Genomic DNA, 16,617 nt, shown 5'->3' with positions numbered 1-16,617 from the left:
CTGCCCCGCGTGAGCCCGCTGGCTGACGCTGGCTCGTCTCTCTCTCTCTCTTCTTTCCTCCCTCCCTCGGTCTCCCCCTCCCCCTTTTCCGGCTCAGCCCCACGTCACCAGGAGACCAAAACGGGGACATCATGGCAGAGCGGAGGAGACACAGGAAGCGGATCCAGGTACCGGGCTGGCTTATCTCCTCCCTCTTTTCGCAACCGCTCTGCGGGATGACTTTCCCTTTTCCTTCTGGCTCACCCCCCCCTCCCCCGCCCGGTCACCCTTCTCTCCCTCCTCCCCCTCCGCCTCCTCCGAGGCCGCCGCCAGTCAGCATCTCTCCTACCGTTTTTGCGGCTTTTCCGTCGCCCCCGCCGCCGCTCCCCCTTCCCCGCAGAGCCGGCCGCATCCAGCGCCTTCTTCCTCTGGAGGGAAGCACCGAAGCCTCAGCCACGCGGAAGTCCTCGGTAAAAATTTTTGTTGACTGGAGTATAAGCCGAAGTGGATTTTTTCAGCCCAAAAACTGGGCTGAAAAATTCGGCTTATACTCAAGTATATACGGTACCTCTCTGTGTATGATGGTCCTTAGGGCATTCTACTCAGTAGACATTTCCCACCTGTACCTAGCCATTGTACAAACATATCCCAGCAACATCTTTTCTCTGACATGTGCCCAGGATATTGTCATAATTCATCCTCAGAAATTGTTAAGTCATTCATAGCTCTGCTTAATTCTGCTACTGATTATGTGCTATCAAGTCAGCATCAATTGTTAGAGACTACATGAAGAGATCCCTAGGGACGCAGTGGCTCAGTGGGTTAGGACGCTGAGCTTGTCGATCAGAAGGTCAGCAGTTTGGCGGGTCGAATCCCGAGTGAGCGCCTGTTACTCGTCCCAGCTTCTGCCAACCTAGCAGTTCAAAAGCACATAAAAATGCAAGTAGAAAAATAGGGACCACTATGGTGGGAAGGTAACAGCGTTCCATGCACCTTTGGCGTCTAGTCATGCCGCCCACATGACCACGGAGACGTCCTTGGCTCTTCGGCTTTGAAACGGAGATGAGCACCGGCCCCTAGAGTTGGAAACGACTAGCACGCATGTGCGGGGGAACCTTTACCTGAAAAGATATTTTCCACATCTGTCTTGAACCTGGCCCTTCAAGTTTTGCAAGGGTGCAACCATTGCTGCTATAATAGAATTCATCCACTTTGCTGCCAATTGTCTTGTTTTACTTTTTCTTGCCACTTTTCCCAGCATTACAGACTTCTCCAGAGAGCTAAGTCTTTGCATTTTTATTTATTGTAATTAACTTTAAAGGGCTACCCCTTTCACCATAACAACTCTGGATAATGACAATATTAAAAACAAGTAAAACACAACAGCTTATTAAAAAAATGAATGCTGACATAGAAGAATCAACATATCCCCACCTCAGATAGAGGATTCTTGAGAACTCCACAATTAAGTTTAGTCCAAGGTTTGGGGGAAAGGGCAGGTTTAAAGAAGGGTGGGCCTTTTTGTGAACGTTCAGGATGGAATCCATGGAAATCTCAGGATGAATGCTATGACAGATCTGGGGCAGAGCAACTACACAGAAGACCTGCTTCCGGGGTATCATGAAATGCTATGGTTTTATTGGAACCTAAAGTAAGTCCACTGTATGCAGTCGAGAAGGACGGGCAAGCACCACGGACAACAAAACACAACGACTTCATGGAACCTTGATGATGTTAAGATGTTCTTAAACTTTTTGCCATCAGACTTCCCTCAGTATAATTTTAATGTACACAGCTCCCTTAAAAATCAAAATACCAAAATGAACACAAATGAACAACGAAAACAATCCAATGCAACTTTGGGAAAGTTGGATTTATTTATTTAAATTTCTACACCATCCAGATCACCTAAGCGATTCTGAGCAGTTTACGACATTTATTGTAACAGTGCACAACTAAAAGATTCTTCACGCCTCCCCTGGACTCTGTCTAGACTTCCCAAAAGGAGGTACACCTCACAGTTTGGGAAACCCTGCTCTATGCTGTACAATTATTTCCGATTGCATAATTCCTAGATGTGCCTCTCACTCTCCCAACAATTCCAGTCCTTCAATTCACAGCTTTGATATTTCCAGACCGGGTTCTGCAGTTATTGTTTTCGAAATGAATCAAGATCATACAGATGCCTCTCCTAAGATGGGCTAACTCAGAACCCACCTGGCAGAGCGAAATAGCCACGCACAGAAAACAAAAATCAGAATATTTCGTATTTACAGTATGCTATTCTCTTTTTTATTTCTGACTTTTCGATATAGACATATAGAAAAGCTACCCTGGGCTCTCTTAGCCTTGCAGTTGGAAATCTTAAGAGAAATATCCCTCGCCAGAGGCGAGTCCAATGTTTAAATGTTTCTTAAATAAGGAGATAAGTTTAGGGTCGATAGAAAAAAACACAACGATGCTTGCCTACTTATTTATCCAGCCGATGGAAAGCCGAATGCCGACTTTGCAGCTTCCTGACCGACTTTCGCCGCTTTCTTGCAAAATTGGAAAAAAGCGTGTAAACTACTAGCGAGTTCTAGTTTGCCGCGCTTGGGTGTTGCGAGTCTTGTCTTTCCTACCTCTAGACGGTCTTCGTTCCCCGGATGTTCTTCTGCTCTTCCGCAGCGGATGAGTGTTGGCAGAGCTAAGTGAGAATCATGGCTCGGCGGGCTTAGTGAGTACCCCCCCTCCCTTCCCCAACCCGGGCATCTGAACGCGGGGGAGTCTCGTCCTGTCGACGTGTTCTCGTGGGCTCCCCGTCTGCAGAGCCGGGATGGCGGGTGCCTTTCCAGGGTCGCCTGCCTCCGCTTTCCTTTTGGGCTAGGATGGTTTGTTTGCAAGTTGCAAGCTCGCCGGTCGCCCCGGGAGCTAAACATTTCGAAACGGGAAATGCTAAGTTTTGTGTGCAGTGCCTTATTCCAGGAGGTATTTCGTAATGCACGTAACGCCTTCCCACGTGTTCGGCTTCACTTGTTTTCAAATGAAAAAGAGAGGGAGAGGGTTCCCCCCCCCTTTTTTCATTATTCTCTCCTATGTGTCTGAAGGTTGTATAACGCTTTTTAATATATAAAAATATATATATAAGATAATGATACTTAGTGGTTATTAAATATCATCACGTTGGTTTCATTCCAGGCGACTGGACGAATGCCCACCATTTCAATCTGTTTCTAGTCACAATTTGCTGCTCTTCCAAGGACATTTCAGTAATTTATTTGAATCTGTCCATCTACCCGATTGTATTCCTCTTCTTATACTTTTATCAACCTTGCCAAGCAAAATACAGGTTTCTGATCCAAAATAACCTCCCATCACATGCTCAAAAATGTGCTCCTTTTTGCTTGCTGATCATCCCCTCAAAGGACCTATCTGTCTTTATTCCATCCAAGATGGATTAATATTTTTTTCTTGCTGTTTGCTCTTAGTATTTATCTCTTAAGTCCATAATTCAGAATGAAAGTACTTCTTTCTTCATGTATAACTTTCATAGTTATTTGTTACCCATGAAATAATTCTTACTTTATTGTGATCATCATTATCCCAGTATCTTATTGAAATGTGCTTATTAAGGTTGCCATTGCCTTTTCTCTAGGATTAATCTGTTTATTTCAAAATCAGATTTAAACACATCAGTGACAGTTCACATCCTACTTCACAGTTACATATTACAGTGAAGCCAGACCCCATATAGATATGAATGTGATTACTTATCCGAGAGATGTGATTTAAATTTGCAGGGAGACTCAATTAAACAATTTATAACTTTGGTCAAGAAAGTTATATTAATGATTATTTAGTAGTAAAAATGCACAGTAAGAAGAGGGAGTCAAGCTGACACCCAAAGCACCTGAAGGCAGGACAAGAAGCAATGGATGGAAATTAAAGAGAGAAGCAGCCTAGAACTAAGGATAAATTTCCTGACAGTTAGAACAATTAATCAGTGGAACAACCTGCCTCCAGAAGCTGTGAATGCTCTAAAACTGGAAGTTTTTGAGACTGGACTGGACAACCATTATGTACTTGTAGGGTAAGCCTGGGGGAAGGGAATTATTGGGAGGAGCTGCGGGAAGGCATTAGGGAGACAGCGGAGGAAGAAAGTAGCGATGATCTCTTCCCACCCTCCCCTCCCTGGTGCTAAAAGGGAATTTGGGTGTACCCGGAAAATAACATTGTCGGCGGGATCTAGGCGGATCTTTGGAAGGAGTCTAGCTGTTGCTGGAGTCTTGTCTTCTAACCCTCTCCATAGTGATCTTGCTGGAACGGAAGGTTTGCTTCTCCAGGAAAGCTAATCAGTATTAGAAAGTTAGCACAGGAAGCGGTAGCTTCTGTTCCTTTCACAGCCAAGAGCCGGAAAACGTTTCTTCCAAGATTTGGAATCGCAGTAGAAAAATAACTAAATTTGGAACTTTTCAGCATATGGTAAACGCCAAGAGAAATACAAACAGGTTGAATGGATTTTCGGTCTGGCCAGCAAGATCCAATGTTATGTATGCTAACTAAATCATAATCAAAGCATTAATATATATCCAATATGTGTGCACAAGACAGAGATCTTAGCAGGGCCGTTATTTTACTCTTGGGTTCTGCTGGCTCCCGCCCGACCTCTTCCCTCTTGAGGCAGCATCCCCGAGGACTCCTTAGGAGCCGGGGAGCAATGCTGCCTCAAGAGGGAAGAGCGTCGGGCGGGAGCCGGCAGGGCAGTCCTGCACACACATGCACTCTCCAGTTGCTAAGGAGCAGCCAGGGAGTGCGCGAGTGCGCAGGACTGCCCTGCCAGCTCCTGTCAGACGCCAGCCTGCCCTGCTTCCTCCACAGTGAGAGGGGAGGGCGTGCCTTCCTGGGCTCCTTGCTGATTTTCCGGCGTATAAGGCGAAAAATCTTAAAAATCACCTCAAAAGTTGGGGGGTCGTCTTATACGCCCAGTCGTCTTATACGCCGAAAAATACGGTATTGAGTGTCTTAGCGACTTACCTCTCCTTCCTAAGCGCTTCTGTGTCCAAAATTTTGGAAATCACATTAGAAATGATAATATGCCATTTCAAAAAGGCTTTCATTATTGCATTATTTTCTGGTTCTGCAGATAGTTTTTTATACAGACTGTGCTATTATATATCGTAATGCATATACAAATCCCATTTAATTTCCAGAGGACATTATTTGTACAAGGATTTTATAATAATTTAAGTAGATCTAGAATATAAGTGCTGTAAGTATAAAATTATTCTGGTGAAGTGTTTTTATTGTCCTTTATTATCTTCCTCATTTGCTGTATTATGATTATAGTTATTATTAACCTGTTTGCTTCAGATTGTTTAGATCTAATAAGATAGCCATAAGATTTCCTGTAAATTAAATATATCTGCTTTTAACATAAGACTGTAGCTTTCATAATTATTCTGCTAGCTATAAATTCATATGGTACTCATTCTTAGTAAATATTTACACAAGGAATAGTATAACTGTTTTCTTCTTAAGAGATTTGGAAATTTTCCAAATAGTCTTCTAGAACATATGGGGATATTGATGGCACAATTGCTTTCTGAGCATTTAGTTTAATTATAATGTATTACATAGAATAATTTACTAATTTAATAATAATTTGCCATTAAGTATGGACCTATGTACATGGATGTTGTACATCACCCTAACACCTGAAATATTACACCAATATTGAATGTTCTGAATGAAGGATTAATTTCTTACTGCTTTATTTTATTATTTTATTCTTCACTTTATTCTGCTATACCATTGAATAAAAAGCCTAATTAATATAGTTTTATTCAGGGTTGGAGATAATTATTGAAAACATAGCACATTAATTTTTATTGCTCCCTTTATCATATATGCCTAAGGCAGAAATACTGCTTATTTTAAAGAAAATTTCTAGTCAGTTTTTACGTTCTCCACATGTTTACATTTACAAGAATTCCATATTCTCAGAAATATTTATTTTCTTTGTCTGTAGTTATCCCCTTTATCAGTTAGGAAATCCTCCAACAAGAATTTTCCGGACAGATTACTTCTTGACCCTGGTGAAGCCTGGTGTCCCACAGCCAGAAGATACGGTACAGTTCCGCATCCCCATGGAGTAAGTACATACAGTGAAGAAGATAACATATTTCTTCTTGAGTTAAAACATTCAGAATAATGTTATCCAGTTTCTCAGAGTGCCATAGTGGTGAAGCAAGTACATTATGCAAAGTTATCAGTAACAACTGGAGCCGGTTTGTTTGTTGATCTGTGTGTACACTGTGTTCCCTGTAGGCTGCTCCACAACTTTGAGGATTTCTTATAAAGAGCAATGGTTCTTACACTTCCCTGTCCATATCTCAGTGGACTGATTCTTTTCTATTGGATCAGATAGAGACTTGGGAGAATTTTGAAATAGTGTGTTTCCCTTCCTAGGTGCTGAGTTTGGGAAATATAGATCTATAGTAGAATTTTCACGATTGAACCTGGAAGCAGATCAGGATTGCATATTTTATAAATGTTTAGGTTCCTGGAAGTTTTTCCTCTGTATTTTTTTATACTTATGGGAAAAAGTGAACTTTTTTTTTTTGCTTGCTGGATTAGCCCTGTAAACACACCATGCTGCATTATTACTTAACTGATCCTAAAAATGTCAGGGAAGAATCTTCTTCTCTTTACAGACCCAAACAATACTGTAAGCATTCATGGATTTATTATTTTTTTTTAAGTTTTAAAAAAGCTTTGCCAAAACGAAAAAAATTAAACAGTGTAACCGTGTCTGTCCCCAAAATGGTGGTCAAAGGTGAATGCTAACTGAACCTTCATCTGGATTACTCCACTCAATTCTTTGTTTACGTTCCAGCAGAAATCTCAGGAGTATCTCTCTTGGGAGAAAGGTTATGGTTAACCATTCCTCTCTATCTGTATGATCTGCCATAAGATCCTTTACCTTGCCTGGCTTGATCTTTCTTACCTTTCACTTTGTTATTAAAACAGTTGCGCAATATATCAGGATGCTTCTTTCAAAGTCAGGAATTACTAAGTAACATTATACTTACTGAAGTTAATATTCTGGCATTGTTCCTTAATGTGCTTCAATTGTTTGCTTGCTTTTGGTACAGCATGACAAGAGTAGAATTGAAAGAATACCTTGAAAAAATATATAATGTGCCAGTAGCTGCTGTACGAACCAGGATACAGTTTGGTAAGTCTTCAACCAAAGAACAGTGGTTATTCATTATTGACAAACTCTCTTTCATATACTTTATGTTTTCTAAATCTTTGCTATTTAAAGAAGCAATTGCAGCCTATTGATTACTGCAATTTATATTCTTTTGCAAAATAGTCAATTCCGACATGAATTGGAACTTGTCATTTCTTTGTTTTTAAGAGAATCAATCCTGAGATTATATTAATTTTAAACTGATGCTTGATTTAATCTTAAATGAAGTTATTTCACTTCATATAATCAGGATGAAAAGACTCAAACCTTGTTGGGTTTGTGCAAGGCAGAATTGTAGATTAAATGCAGAAAACTTGGGTTAAGAAAGCACATCTGTAGAACAAGGTTGGAAGCCAGTTTTCTGAAGAAAATAGCTCATGACTTTCATTATCTCGAAACAAATGCTGAGACTATGAATTCAGTAAGATGACTTTAAACTGTTAACAGAAAAAAGACAAAGATAATTTAAAGATGTAGCAAACAGAGACTGATGGGATGACTTCCACAGCTTTAGTCTAGTGAAAAGGAACAGATAGAATAGAATGGAGTGAAGTAAAGTGAAAAGGAATTGCGTTGTATGTTCAAAATATCCACACCTCAGAAATTCTAGTGAAAGAACTTAGTGACACTAGAACATTTGGGTTAAAATAAAATACATGGAGGAAATAAAATAATACAGAGGAAATGGAGAGGAAAAACTCCATTAGGACATTTGGGTTAAAATAAATGGAGGAAATAAAAAAATACAGAGGAAATGGAGAAATGAACTTTGCCAGACTTGGGCCTTTCACTGTCATTTGTTTCTATCACAGAATGGAAGAATGCACAAACCGATTGAGTACCCTGGACTTGATATCACTCTGTAACAAAGTTGTACTTGTAGATATAGACATATAAAAATAATGGGGGAAAGCGACTGTGTAAAATTAGGAGTTCTCGATATTGAAGAATACTGAAAAGAGCTGATTGTAATTCAACATATATCTTGAACTCTAAAGAACTTAATTTTTCATTTAGAACAGTGATAGAAAAAGTTGCTTATAGTGGATGAGAGTCTGTAAAGCCACAATTACAAGCAAATTAAATGAGGGAGGATAGCAAAAGAAGCAAATGTTTGAATCTGAATAGCAATATTTAATCATTGGCTACCTTGAAAATATTCTCGGGGCTTCATCAAACATTATATTGAGTGCACTGCCCACAGAAGTCGATATTTGTATTAATAACTTACAATTTATATGGCTGCCCATCGCAAAGGCAGCAATTGAACGTTAAAATAAATTACACAAATTAGAACATTTATAAAAAAAGACCTTGGAACACTAATTGACTGAAAAGATGAGTGCAATGCAGCTATAAAAAAAGGTTGCATGAATAAAAGGATGGTTTCTAAATCACAAGAAGGAGGGGAAAAAATCCTCATGTAACCCTTCAATGATCAGTCCCACCTCCGTAGTGGGTTCTGTTCTGAGCACTTTGTATTCTGGAACAGAAAACATACTTGGTTATTGGAAGAAACTGGAACAAATTTAGAAAAAAGCGTTTGAGGAAAAATATTGAAATAGATTCAGAGAAGCAGAGCAAGGGAACTAGAAACTAAATTGTTTGAAAAGAAATGCAAGACACTGGGAACATTTAACCTTGAGAACATTTAACTCTTGTTTCTTTGTCAAGACAACTGTAATGTGTGAATATGAGAGTAACTTGTGAGCGGTAAAATTGCTGCATGATTAATGTGCCCATCCTAAATACTTCTGCTCTGAGAGAAGAGTTTACCCACTTAGGAGTAGCCACAGACTCCTTTCTAGACATCACGTAAATATGATTCCTGTTTTCTCTTAACTGAAAGGGTTGGGGAAAGGAACCATTAGCTTCTTGTAAGTCAATATGTTGGTCTATTTAACAGGCTCAAACAAACAGAGGGATGACAGAAATGTACGAATCAAGAAGCCAGACTACAAGGTTGCCTATGTACAGCTGGTGAGTAAATGCATCTGTTTGGAAGCTGGGAAAGTGAGGGAGTTGTGGTAGATTTTAGTTGAGTCAATTATTTATGGGTTTCAAAATTCTGTTATGAAGACATTGTTTTTCTAAAGGGCATTGGAAGCGATTGAGCCCAGGGGAAACAGGATGCAAATTTCAGCCAGGCTGGTCTGAAGGATCTGCTCTTAAGTTCTTTGAAGGCGAAACTGCTACTTGGAAAAAATCCTAGGCATTAACTTGGAATGGCATAATGTTGAAGAAGTGAGAAATAGTCAGAAAGTTGTCACTGGTAACTTGGCCTATTACTATTGAAAATGTTTGGTGTTGGTTTTTTTTCCCCCTGGTTGGCATGTGTAGCATGGTAAAAGGCTCCATGGAGATTTCTTTTGAAAAGCTTCATGACAATCTGCATTACAAAGCTAAACTGGGCTTTAGCATTTAGGATAAAATGTTGTGAAGTTCTCTAATTGAAAATATATGGATTTGCTGTAAGTTTCCTAGACAAAAATTATAAGGGTGAAACTTCTTTCCCCATTAGCTCTCAGAGCATCTAGATCAAAAGAGAACAAATCCTATAGATTGAAAACTATTGAGGTAAATATACGGAGGTTTTATGTATGTTAATTGTATGGTAGAATATAAGAGAAGGCAATACTTTTGAGGATAGTGGGCACGTTTGGGTTTTTGTAAGCTTGATCTGGGCCTTCTGATAAGCTGACTGTTGTGGCGAGGGTACTTTCCTGCTCATAAAATGGCTCACCCATAGCTTTTTGCAGAAGAACATATGCCCCAAAGGGTAAACTAGTGATTTGGTTACCAGTTGCTCCCTCCCTGCTTATAGAACTAACTCTTTACCTTTTCCTCTTTTTTCTGGATAGATGGGTAAAGTTGAAAACAAAGCATTGGACTACCGCTACTCTTTATTTTCTAGAAATACCAGGGAGATCTTTTTTTATGGCTCAGGGATATTCTTGTCACTTAATATGAAATCAGAAAATCAAAGATAGATTAGTGCTCTATTCCTAGGTCATTGATGGATCTCAGTAAGCTGCACGTTAGAGTGATTTCCCCACCGCACTGCTAGTTCAGTTGTTTTAATAGCAGCTGTTTCTCCAGTAAAGAAATAAAGATTAAAACTACATCCAGTTACCGATTTCTCTGCTCCGTTCTTTTAGTGTTGGCTATCATGGACTCAAGATGACTAACCTGCTTTGCTGGCCCTGAGTAGGTTCTGCTATCTTATAAATACTTGGGTAGGAGAGTGACTGAATCACACATTTTTGAGTAGGAGAACGATGAAAGTGATAATATTTGTAGCTGCTTGTCTCTTTTTTTTTTGGATAATGCTTATTGTAAAACCAATCGTCTACAGCTAACTCCGTCTTCCTTCAAAGGGCAGGATTTCATCTCTGAAGAATGCATCAGGCAGAAGTTGATAAAAAGCATTGGGGCTTTTGAGTTTCTCTGAAATTCAGTCTGGCCGAGGGTCACTGTTCCTCTGGACTTGAGAGAAGGACAGGGACACATGTCTCTTTCCCCCATCCCCACTTTAAAATATGTTTACTTACATACCTAAACCTAAATTGTTGTTGTGTTTTTTGCTCTTGGCTTGTCACTCTGAAGGCTGGATGTTATGGGACTCCCATTTTGTGTGTGTGTGTTTTGTTTTTGGCATCTTTATGATTCCTAAGAATCTGCCATACAGGCTAGTGTGAATAGCTGATCTTTGAAATGACTTTTATCTATTTTTAACTGCCTGTAGACCAATGTAATGCTTCTTCAGTCTTAACAAATGTAGCCTTACCTATATAATACTTTAAGCTGATTTTGATCTTATTCTAAACACTCACTGTTATCTGCTCCAGACTGGAAAGTATTTCACCAATAATATCTTCTAAGAGTTGTTTATAGTTATAGCTAATTCTCTAGGGTTCCTGTTTCAATTTTGTAGCTAGCCTGTTTTTAATTCAGTATTCCATTAAATGTGGGAAGAAAAATATTATACTTATTCTTTGATGTATCCTGTCACTTCTGTGCTGAAATGGTTACCATAATTCAGCAGGCTTACCTAGACTTTATTTACATAGGTGAAGTAAGAGGTTTTAATTTTAGATTCCTGCATACCTGCTGATTTTTTTAAATATCTTCCCTGTTTTGCTTTAATTCAACCTCTGGTTCACCCTTATATTGGTACAAACAAATCCATGGCTTAAGCAAGTTCATGTTTATGGCAAGTTCCAGGTAATTTTGTAAGAAAGCCATCTGTTTGGGAAAGTTTTTCATGTTGGCTTTCTTAAATAGTCAATAGGTGGCAGCATTATTCTTCCTTGTATTAGTTTCCTGACTAGTTGGCATTCTTAGGTATCTGAGAAATACTGTTTTGTCTTGAAGACAGCAGTTACCGTATGGTTCTCTACTCTGGAAGTCATCAGCTTCTGATTTCAAGGCCAACTTATGCAACATAATATGCACACATTAATCATTGCATTCAAGTATTGGAAGATGAAAACGCTGATGGTTGGACAACATATAATACATAGCAGTATGGGTGAAAGGAGAGAATTAATCCAGGTTATCTTGAAGACAGAGGTCTTTTTCTCTCATACCCCAAACTTGGCAAATGAGGGGGTAGGGTTTTTCCCTCTTTAGTTCAGATAGTATTTGTCTGCCATTGCAAATGACCTCAAATTATTGCTTGTGGTCAGTATCACCTTATGTAGTTTCAGTTTGTTCTTTATGTGCTTTTCCCTCCTCCTCCTTAGGAGAAAACATTTTGTAACCTTGGTTATAAAACAGAACTATTCCTTGCCTTTTCTGTTTTAAAAGTTAGAACCAACTTCTTCATTAATATGAAAATTGTTTTTGTACCTTGAAAATTGTGTTCTTGTTTCTGCTTGCTTGCAGAGTCAATAATTACCTCTATTAGAAAACCTAAACGTTATTTTTTTTTCCTGATTTGGGGCCAGTCATTTATATTAACCAGATTATTATGAAGTTCCATAGATGTGCTTCCTCAATGACGGTATGGAAGATGTGACAATATCCCTAAGAACAAGTTGAGCAGAATTTAATTGACTTGGAGCCTACATTTCCCTTCCTTCTATAAAGTGTTGTGCTACTAGAGCAGCTTATTAGCAAGTGGCCATTAGCCATTTTCTTCACTAGCCCCAAATGATTGTACCTATTGCAGTTACTCAGATGTGACTTCAAGTGAGTTAAAAAGACTTTTATGGTACAGTTATTCCTGGAGATATGGTTCAAGTTATAGAACGGTCAAAATATACCAACTATTGAACATGCACAGTAACTATTTTTCATAAAGCTTTCAGCATGCAAGAGTCAAACCAGTGCAAAATTTCGCTATTGCGGAGGATTTATAAAGCTTTCAGTTTTGAGAGTAATATCTTGGCAGTTTCAAATCCTTTCTGGCTGCCAGCCAAGATCAGCATTTCTCGGCAAAACAAGGGATGGAAAGAGCCAAATTGTCTGCACTGACTTTTGTTTATTAAAAGGTTTCAGCTACAGATTGACTTCGGCTCAATATTTGGTTTTAACCAGCCTTGAAATGGCAACTGTGGAGCATTTTCTTAGAGAGCTTGCAACCACCAGGTTCTCCGTTGTGTCTGAACGTTCCTCCATTGCCTTAAAATGAAAAGGTAGGATAATATATAGTGCTTCATGGAAACATCCAGTCTTGAGCCATTTGCTTTATTAATGTAGTGACAAATGTAACAAACGTAGAAGAGAAGGGCAAGGACTAGAACCATGGTTCATCTTTGTAGGCCATATCCTTCCTTTTTGGACAGAAGGGCTGTGTCTATCATAGACAAGGCCTCTCAGTTCTCACCTTGGCCACGAGCCAAACCCTGGTACGCATAGCAACATCAGCCAGTGATGATGTTGTACATGCAAGTATAAATGCAAGTGGCAACCATACAAACGTTGCCTGATGGGTTTCCAGTGCTGTCTTTGGAGTTATATTTGTTGTTTTAGTCATTTTTTTTTAAAAAAAAGTCTCTATCCTGATGCATCCTGTTAAAAGTAATGAGAACAACCACCATATTCAAATAACAAAACCCTTTTTTTCAGCCAATAAGAGCCAGTTCGGTTTTTCCTTAAAAGAAACAAGTAAACAACAGCTAATATATTGCTTCTGGAAAATACCCAGGCTTTGATTTCAGTAGACCACTCCACATCTCCACTTCAGAAGAGAACGTTCGAGAGCTACGCAACATCTCAAAACACTGCCCGGTCTTTTCTTGCTGAAGACATATTGTGGAAATGACTTTTGGCAAACCATGGTGATGGCACTGAGTAGTTTTTGTAGCTTGTGGAAGGAGTATGCTGCTTGGGTCAAAGCAGAACTTAGAATTGTGCCCCAGTGTTGTACATTGAGGTCCTGTTCACTTCAATCACAGCATTAGAAGGGGCAATGCTGAAAAATCTACTTCTGTAGCATTTCTGGAGAATCATGGTACCGGAAAGGGGTGGAACCCATTGTTCTTGTTCAATGAGCCCACAAAGAAATAGGACGCTTGTTAATGCATACCAGCAAGTAAAATTGAAACTTATAGCTGCACTTAATGTGAGTCCAATTGCTTTCTTCATAGCTTCAGATTAATAGCTGAAGACTAGATTGGTTGGCAGAACCTGGTTCATTTGCGAGTAAAGGTTTTGATTTTCAAGGATAGCAAGAGTGCTTCTACGGTCTTACGTTTATGTGCTGATTTTTAGTTCTTTTTTTAGTTCTTTAGTGATGGCCAAAAGCTGTTAAGGTATTCTGGAAAATACTATACAAAATAGCTCTAGACATTATTTTTACAACACATCTTTCTGTGCCACACTATTGTCTGATAGTTTTATTAGTCTTAGTCTTCTACTTGAAGAGAATGGAAAGCTGACAAGAGTTGATTTTAGCAAGATTGCCAACACTGCATACAATATGGAAAAATAGATAATGTCAACAGAATAAAATACTGTTGTTGAATAATAGGTTCCTGCTGCTAAATAAAAGCTAAAAGGTCAGTAGATTATTGTTTTCCAAATGGGAGACGTTGAGTCTGTGGCAATGCTCCGTGTTGGCATTGACGTTCTTCATTATGAACAGTGACTGCTAAAAATTTTAATACTGCATTTCAGGAATTACATAACTCCACAAATCCCTTTTAAAGTCATATTATTTATATGGTTCTGTTTGGTATATTTTCTTTATGCAACAAACACAGAAACTAAATAGGCATGACCCATGCTTTAATGCATGCTCATGGTACTTTCTATTTTAATGGTAGAAGCTAGAGAAATGAAGTTGAACTACTCACAGTTGTGTTTAATAGATGTATTTTAATAGCAATTCTGTTGATAATATTCTATTCCCATCACAGAAGAAAAATCTGAGCCTAGCAAAGAAATCTGCATATAAATGTGTACCGTTCTAGTGCATATCTTGTTAAGCTCCCTTTGTTTCCCTTTCAATTTTCTTCCTTGCCCTTGTTTTCTATGGCATCTACTATGCCTGTCCGTTCTTTGTGAAGCCCTTAGGTGCGTGTGCACCCTTCCTTTGTCTTGTCTTAAGTCTCCATTAATCTGGTGTCCATGGAATTAAGATATTGTTGGTCCTCTATAATCATATGGAAGAAAATAATGCATTCTGAGACTGTTGAAGACCTTAGCTTGTACTCATGCAGTCACAGCTGCTACAGCTGAGAACTGTGCTCTTCTGACTGTAATTTTTTCCTCTGGTTAAAAATGAATATTTTGGTTTTTAATTGAGAGCAAGTGTGGTCTAAGATTAAGGTGCTAGACCAGCCTGGGGAAACGGGACTTCTGTTCTTGTCGTAGGTATAGGCACAAAATCAGCTGAATGACTTTGGGACAGTTACTCGTTCTCAGGCCTAGGAAGAAGGCAGTGGCAAACCGCTTCCAGAACGGTTACCTAGAAAACTGCATGGGCTTGTCTACATAGTCACCAAGAATTAAGATCAAGACTTATAAATGGAAGGCCAAAAAACAAAAACCCTAATCCCTCCCACCAGTATTTAATACGATCAGCTTCTTTATTGCTTGGGGTTATTTTAAGTAGTACAACAAACACTTGCACTAGATTTCATAAGTGATTGTGTTTCCAATGTAATTGTGAGTCTTTTGAATTAGCAATGGATATTTGCCTGTTAACTGAGCAGTCCAGAACTAGAAAAGATAACGTGATACACTGTTTAGGATTTCGGACTATAACAGAGGTGACTTAGGTTAGAAATTCTGCTTATCCTTGTGTTTACTGAGTGAAGTTGAGTCAGTTACTGTGAGTCCCTTGGCAGGAAGACTGATAGAATAAAAGATAATATTCCGCATCTTTTCCTTTCTGGACTAACTGAAACTTCCCATGGTTATCTGAAAAAAACAGATACTACTGGAACACATGATTAAACGTTTGTCTTCTGTCTTTAGGCCGAAGGACAGACTTTCCAGTTTCCAGACTTGTTTCCAGACAAGAACAAAGCTCCTGAGCCTGAGTCTTCTGAAGAAATTGAGAAAAAAGCTGATGAAGAGAAACAGAAGAAAATTAACGATCTTAAACGTGGAGATGTTCCTAACTGGTTTTGGCGCTGATAGAAGATCAGCTGTTTTAGGCTGGGGACCTTGGCGGGATATGAACACTTTCAATCAGTCTTAGACTTCCTTTTTAATGCCGTTGTATTCGCAAAACCTTTACAAATATATTTAATCCCTAGTTTGTGCAGTAATTATTTTGGTAAAAAAATGAAGAGCTCTGGACATAGAAGGTGGCAAGCGTGGGACAAGTTCATCAGCTTCCATTGTAGTTCATTTTTGTGCTTGGAGGGAAGGAAGATTTACCTACTATATCTGTCCTTCATTAAACCGTCAGGCAATATCTACATGGGTATTGCAGTGATAAGGTATTAAGAGTTGGAATTATCCAGTTACCACTAAAATGAGACATGCTATATCTTTGGCAAAAGGGACGCGGTGGCTCAGTGGGTTAGGACGCTGAGCTTGTCGATCAGAAGGTCGGCAGTTTGGCGGGTCGAATCCCGAGTGCCGCATAGCAGAGTGAGCACCTGTTACTCATCCCAGCTTCTGCCAACCTAGCAGTTCGAAAACACGTAAAAATGCAAGTAGAAAAATAGGGACCACTACGGTGGTAAGGTAACAGCGTTCCGTGCGCCTTTGGCGTCTAGTCATGCCGGCCACATGACCACAGAGATGTCCTCAGACAAGCGCTGTCTCTTCGGCTTTGAAACTGAGATGAGCACCGGCCCCTAGAGTTGGAAACAACTAGCACATATGTGGGGGGAAACTTTACCTTTACCTATATCTTTGGGTGGGTTGGACTGCTGTGGGGTAATACCCTTGGAGTGTTAGATGGAATATAACTCTTCTCATATTAATAGAGTATTTGTTTG

At 39.4% G+C, this 16,617-nt stretch overlaps 1 protein-coding gene across 2 annotated transcripts; it reads left to right on the top strand.

The window, feature by feature from the left end:
* The first annotated feature begins 2,621 nt into the window (after positions 1-2,621).
* On the top strand, positions 2,622-15,923 carry MRPL23 (mitochondrial ribosomal protein L23). 2 transcript variants are annotated; one of them, XM_081327288.1, is made up of 5 exons: positions 2,622-2,695; positions 5,987-6,109; positions 7,113-7,195; positions 9,120-9,193; positions 15,641-15,923. In XM_081327288.1, exons 1-5 carry the CDS (start codon positions 2,679-2,681, stop codon positions 15,800-15,802), a joined length of 459 nt encoding a protein of 152 aa, XP_081183414.1. In that variant the 5' UTR covers positions 2,622-2,678; the 3' UTR covers positions 15,803-15,923. The 2 variants fall into 2 exon arrangements, with proteins under 2 accessions (XP_081183414.1, XP_081183413.1); XM_081327287.1 differs by lacking the exon at positions 2,622-2,695 and having other exon boundaries at positions 5,580-6,109.
* The last annotated feature ends 694 nt before the right edge of the window (positions 15,924-16,617 follow it).

This window comes from Vipera berus (assembly GCF_964194415.1).
Source record: "Vipera berus genome assembly, chromosome: 1".
Taxonomy (NCBI): domain Eukaryota; kingdom Metazoa; phylum Chordata; class Lepidosauria; order Squamata; family Viperidae; genus Vipera; species Vipera berus.
Note: the sequence above shows the minus strand (reverse complement) of the source record. Positions and strands in the feature narration are given on the sequence as shown.

What these genes read in the sequence shown, in the direction of transcription:
- MRPL23 (XM_081327287.1), top strand. Translation starts at nt 5,865, where the DNA reads ATGCCTAAGGCAGAAATACTGCTTATTTTAAAGAAAATTTCTAGTCAG. An exon ending in CAGTTCCGCATCCCCATGGA is followed by an intron (nt 6,110 to 7,112) that starts GTAAGTACATAC and finishes CTTTTGGTACAG; the next exon opens with CATGACAAGAGTAGAATTGA. An exon ending in ACGAACCAGGATACAGTTTG is followed by an intron (nt 7,196 to 9,119) that starts GTAAGTCTTCAA and finishes TCTATTTAACAG; the next exon opens with GCTCAAACAAACAGAGGGAT.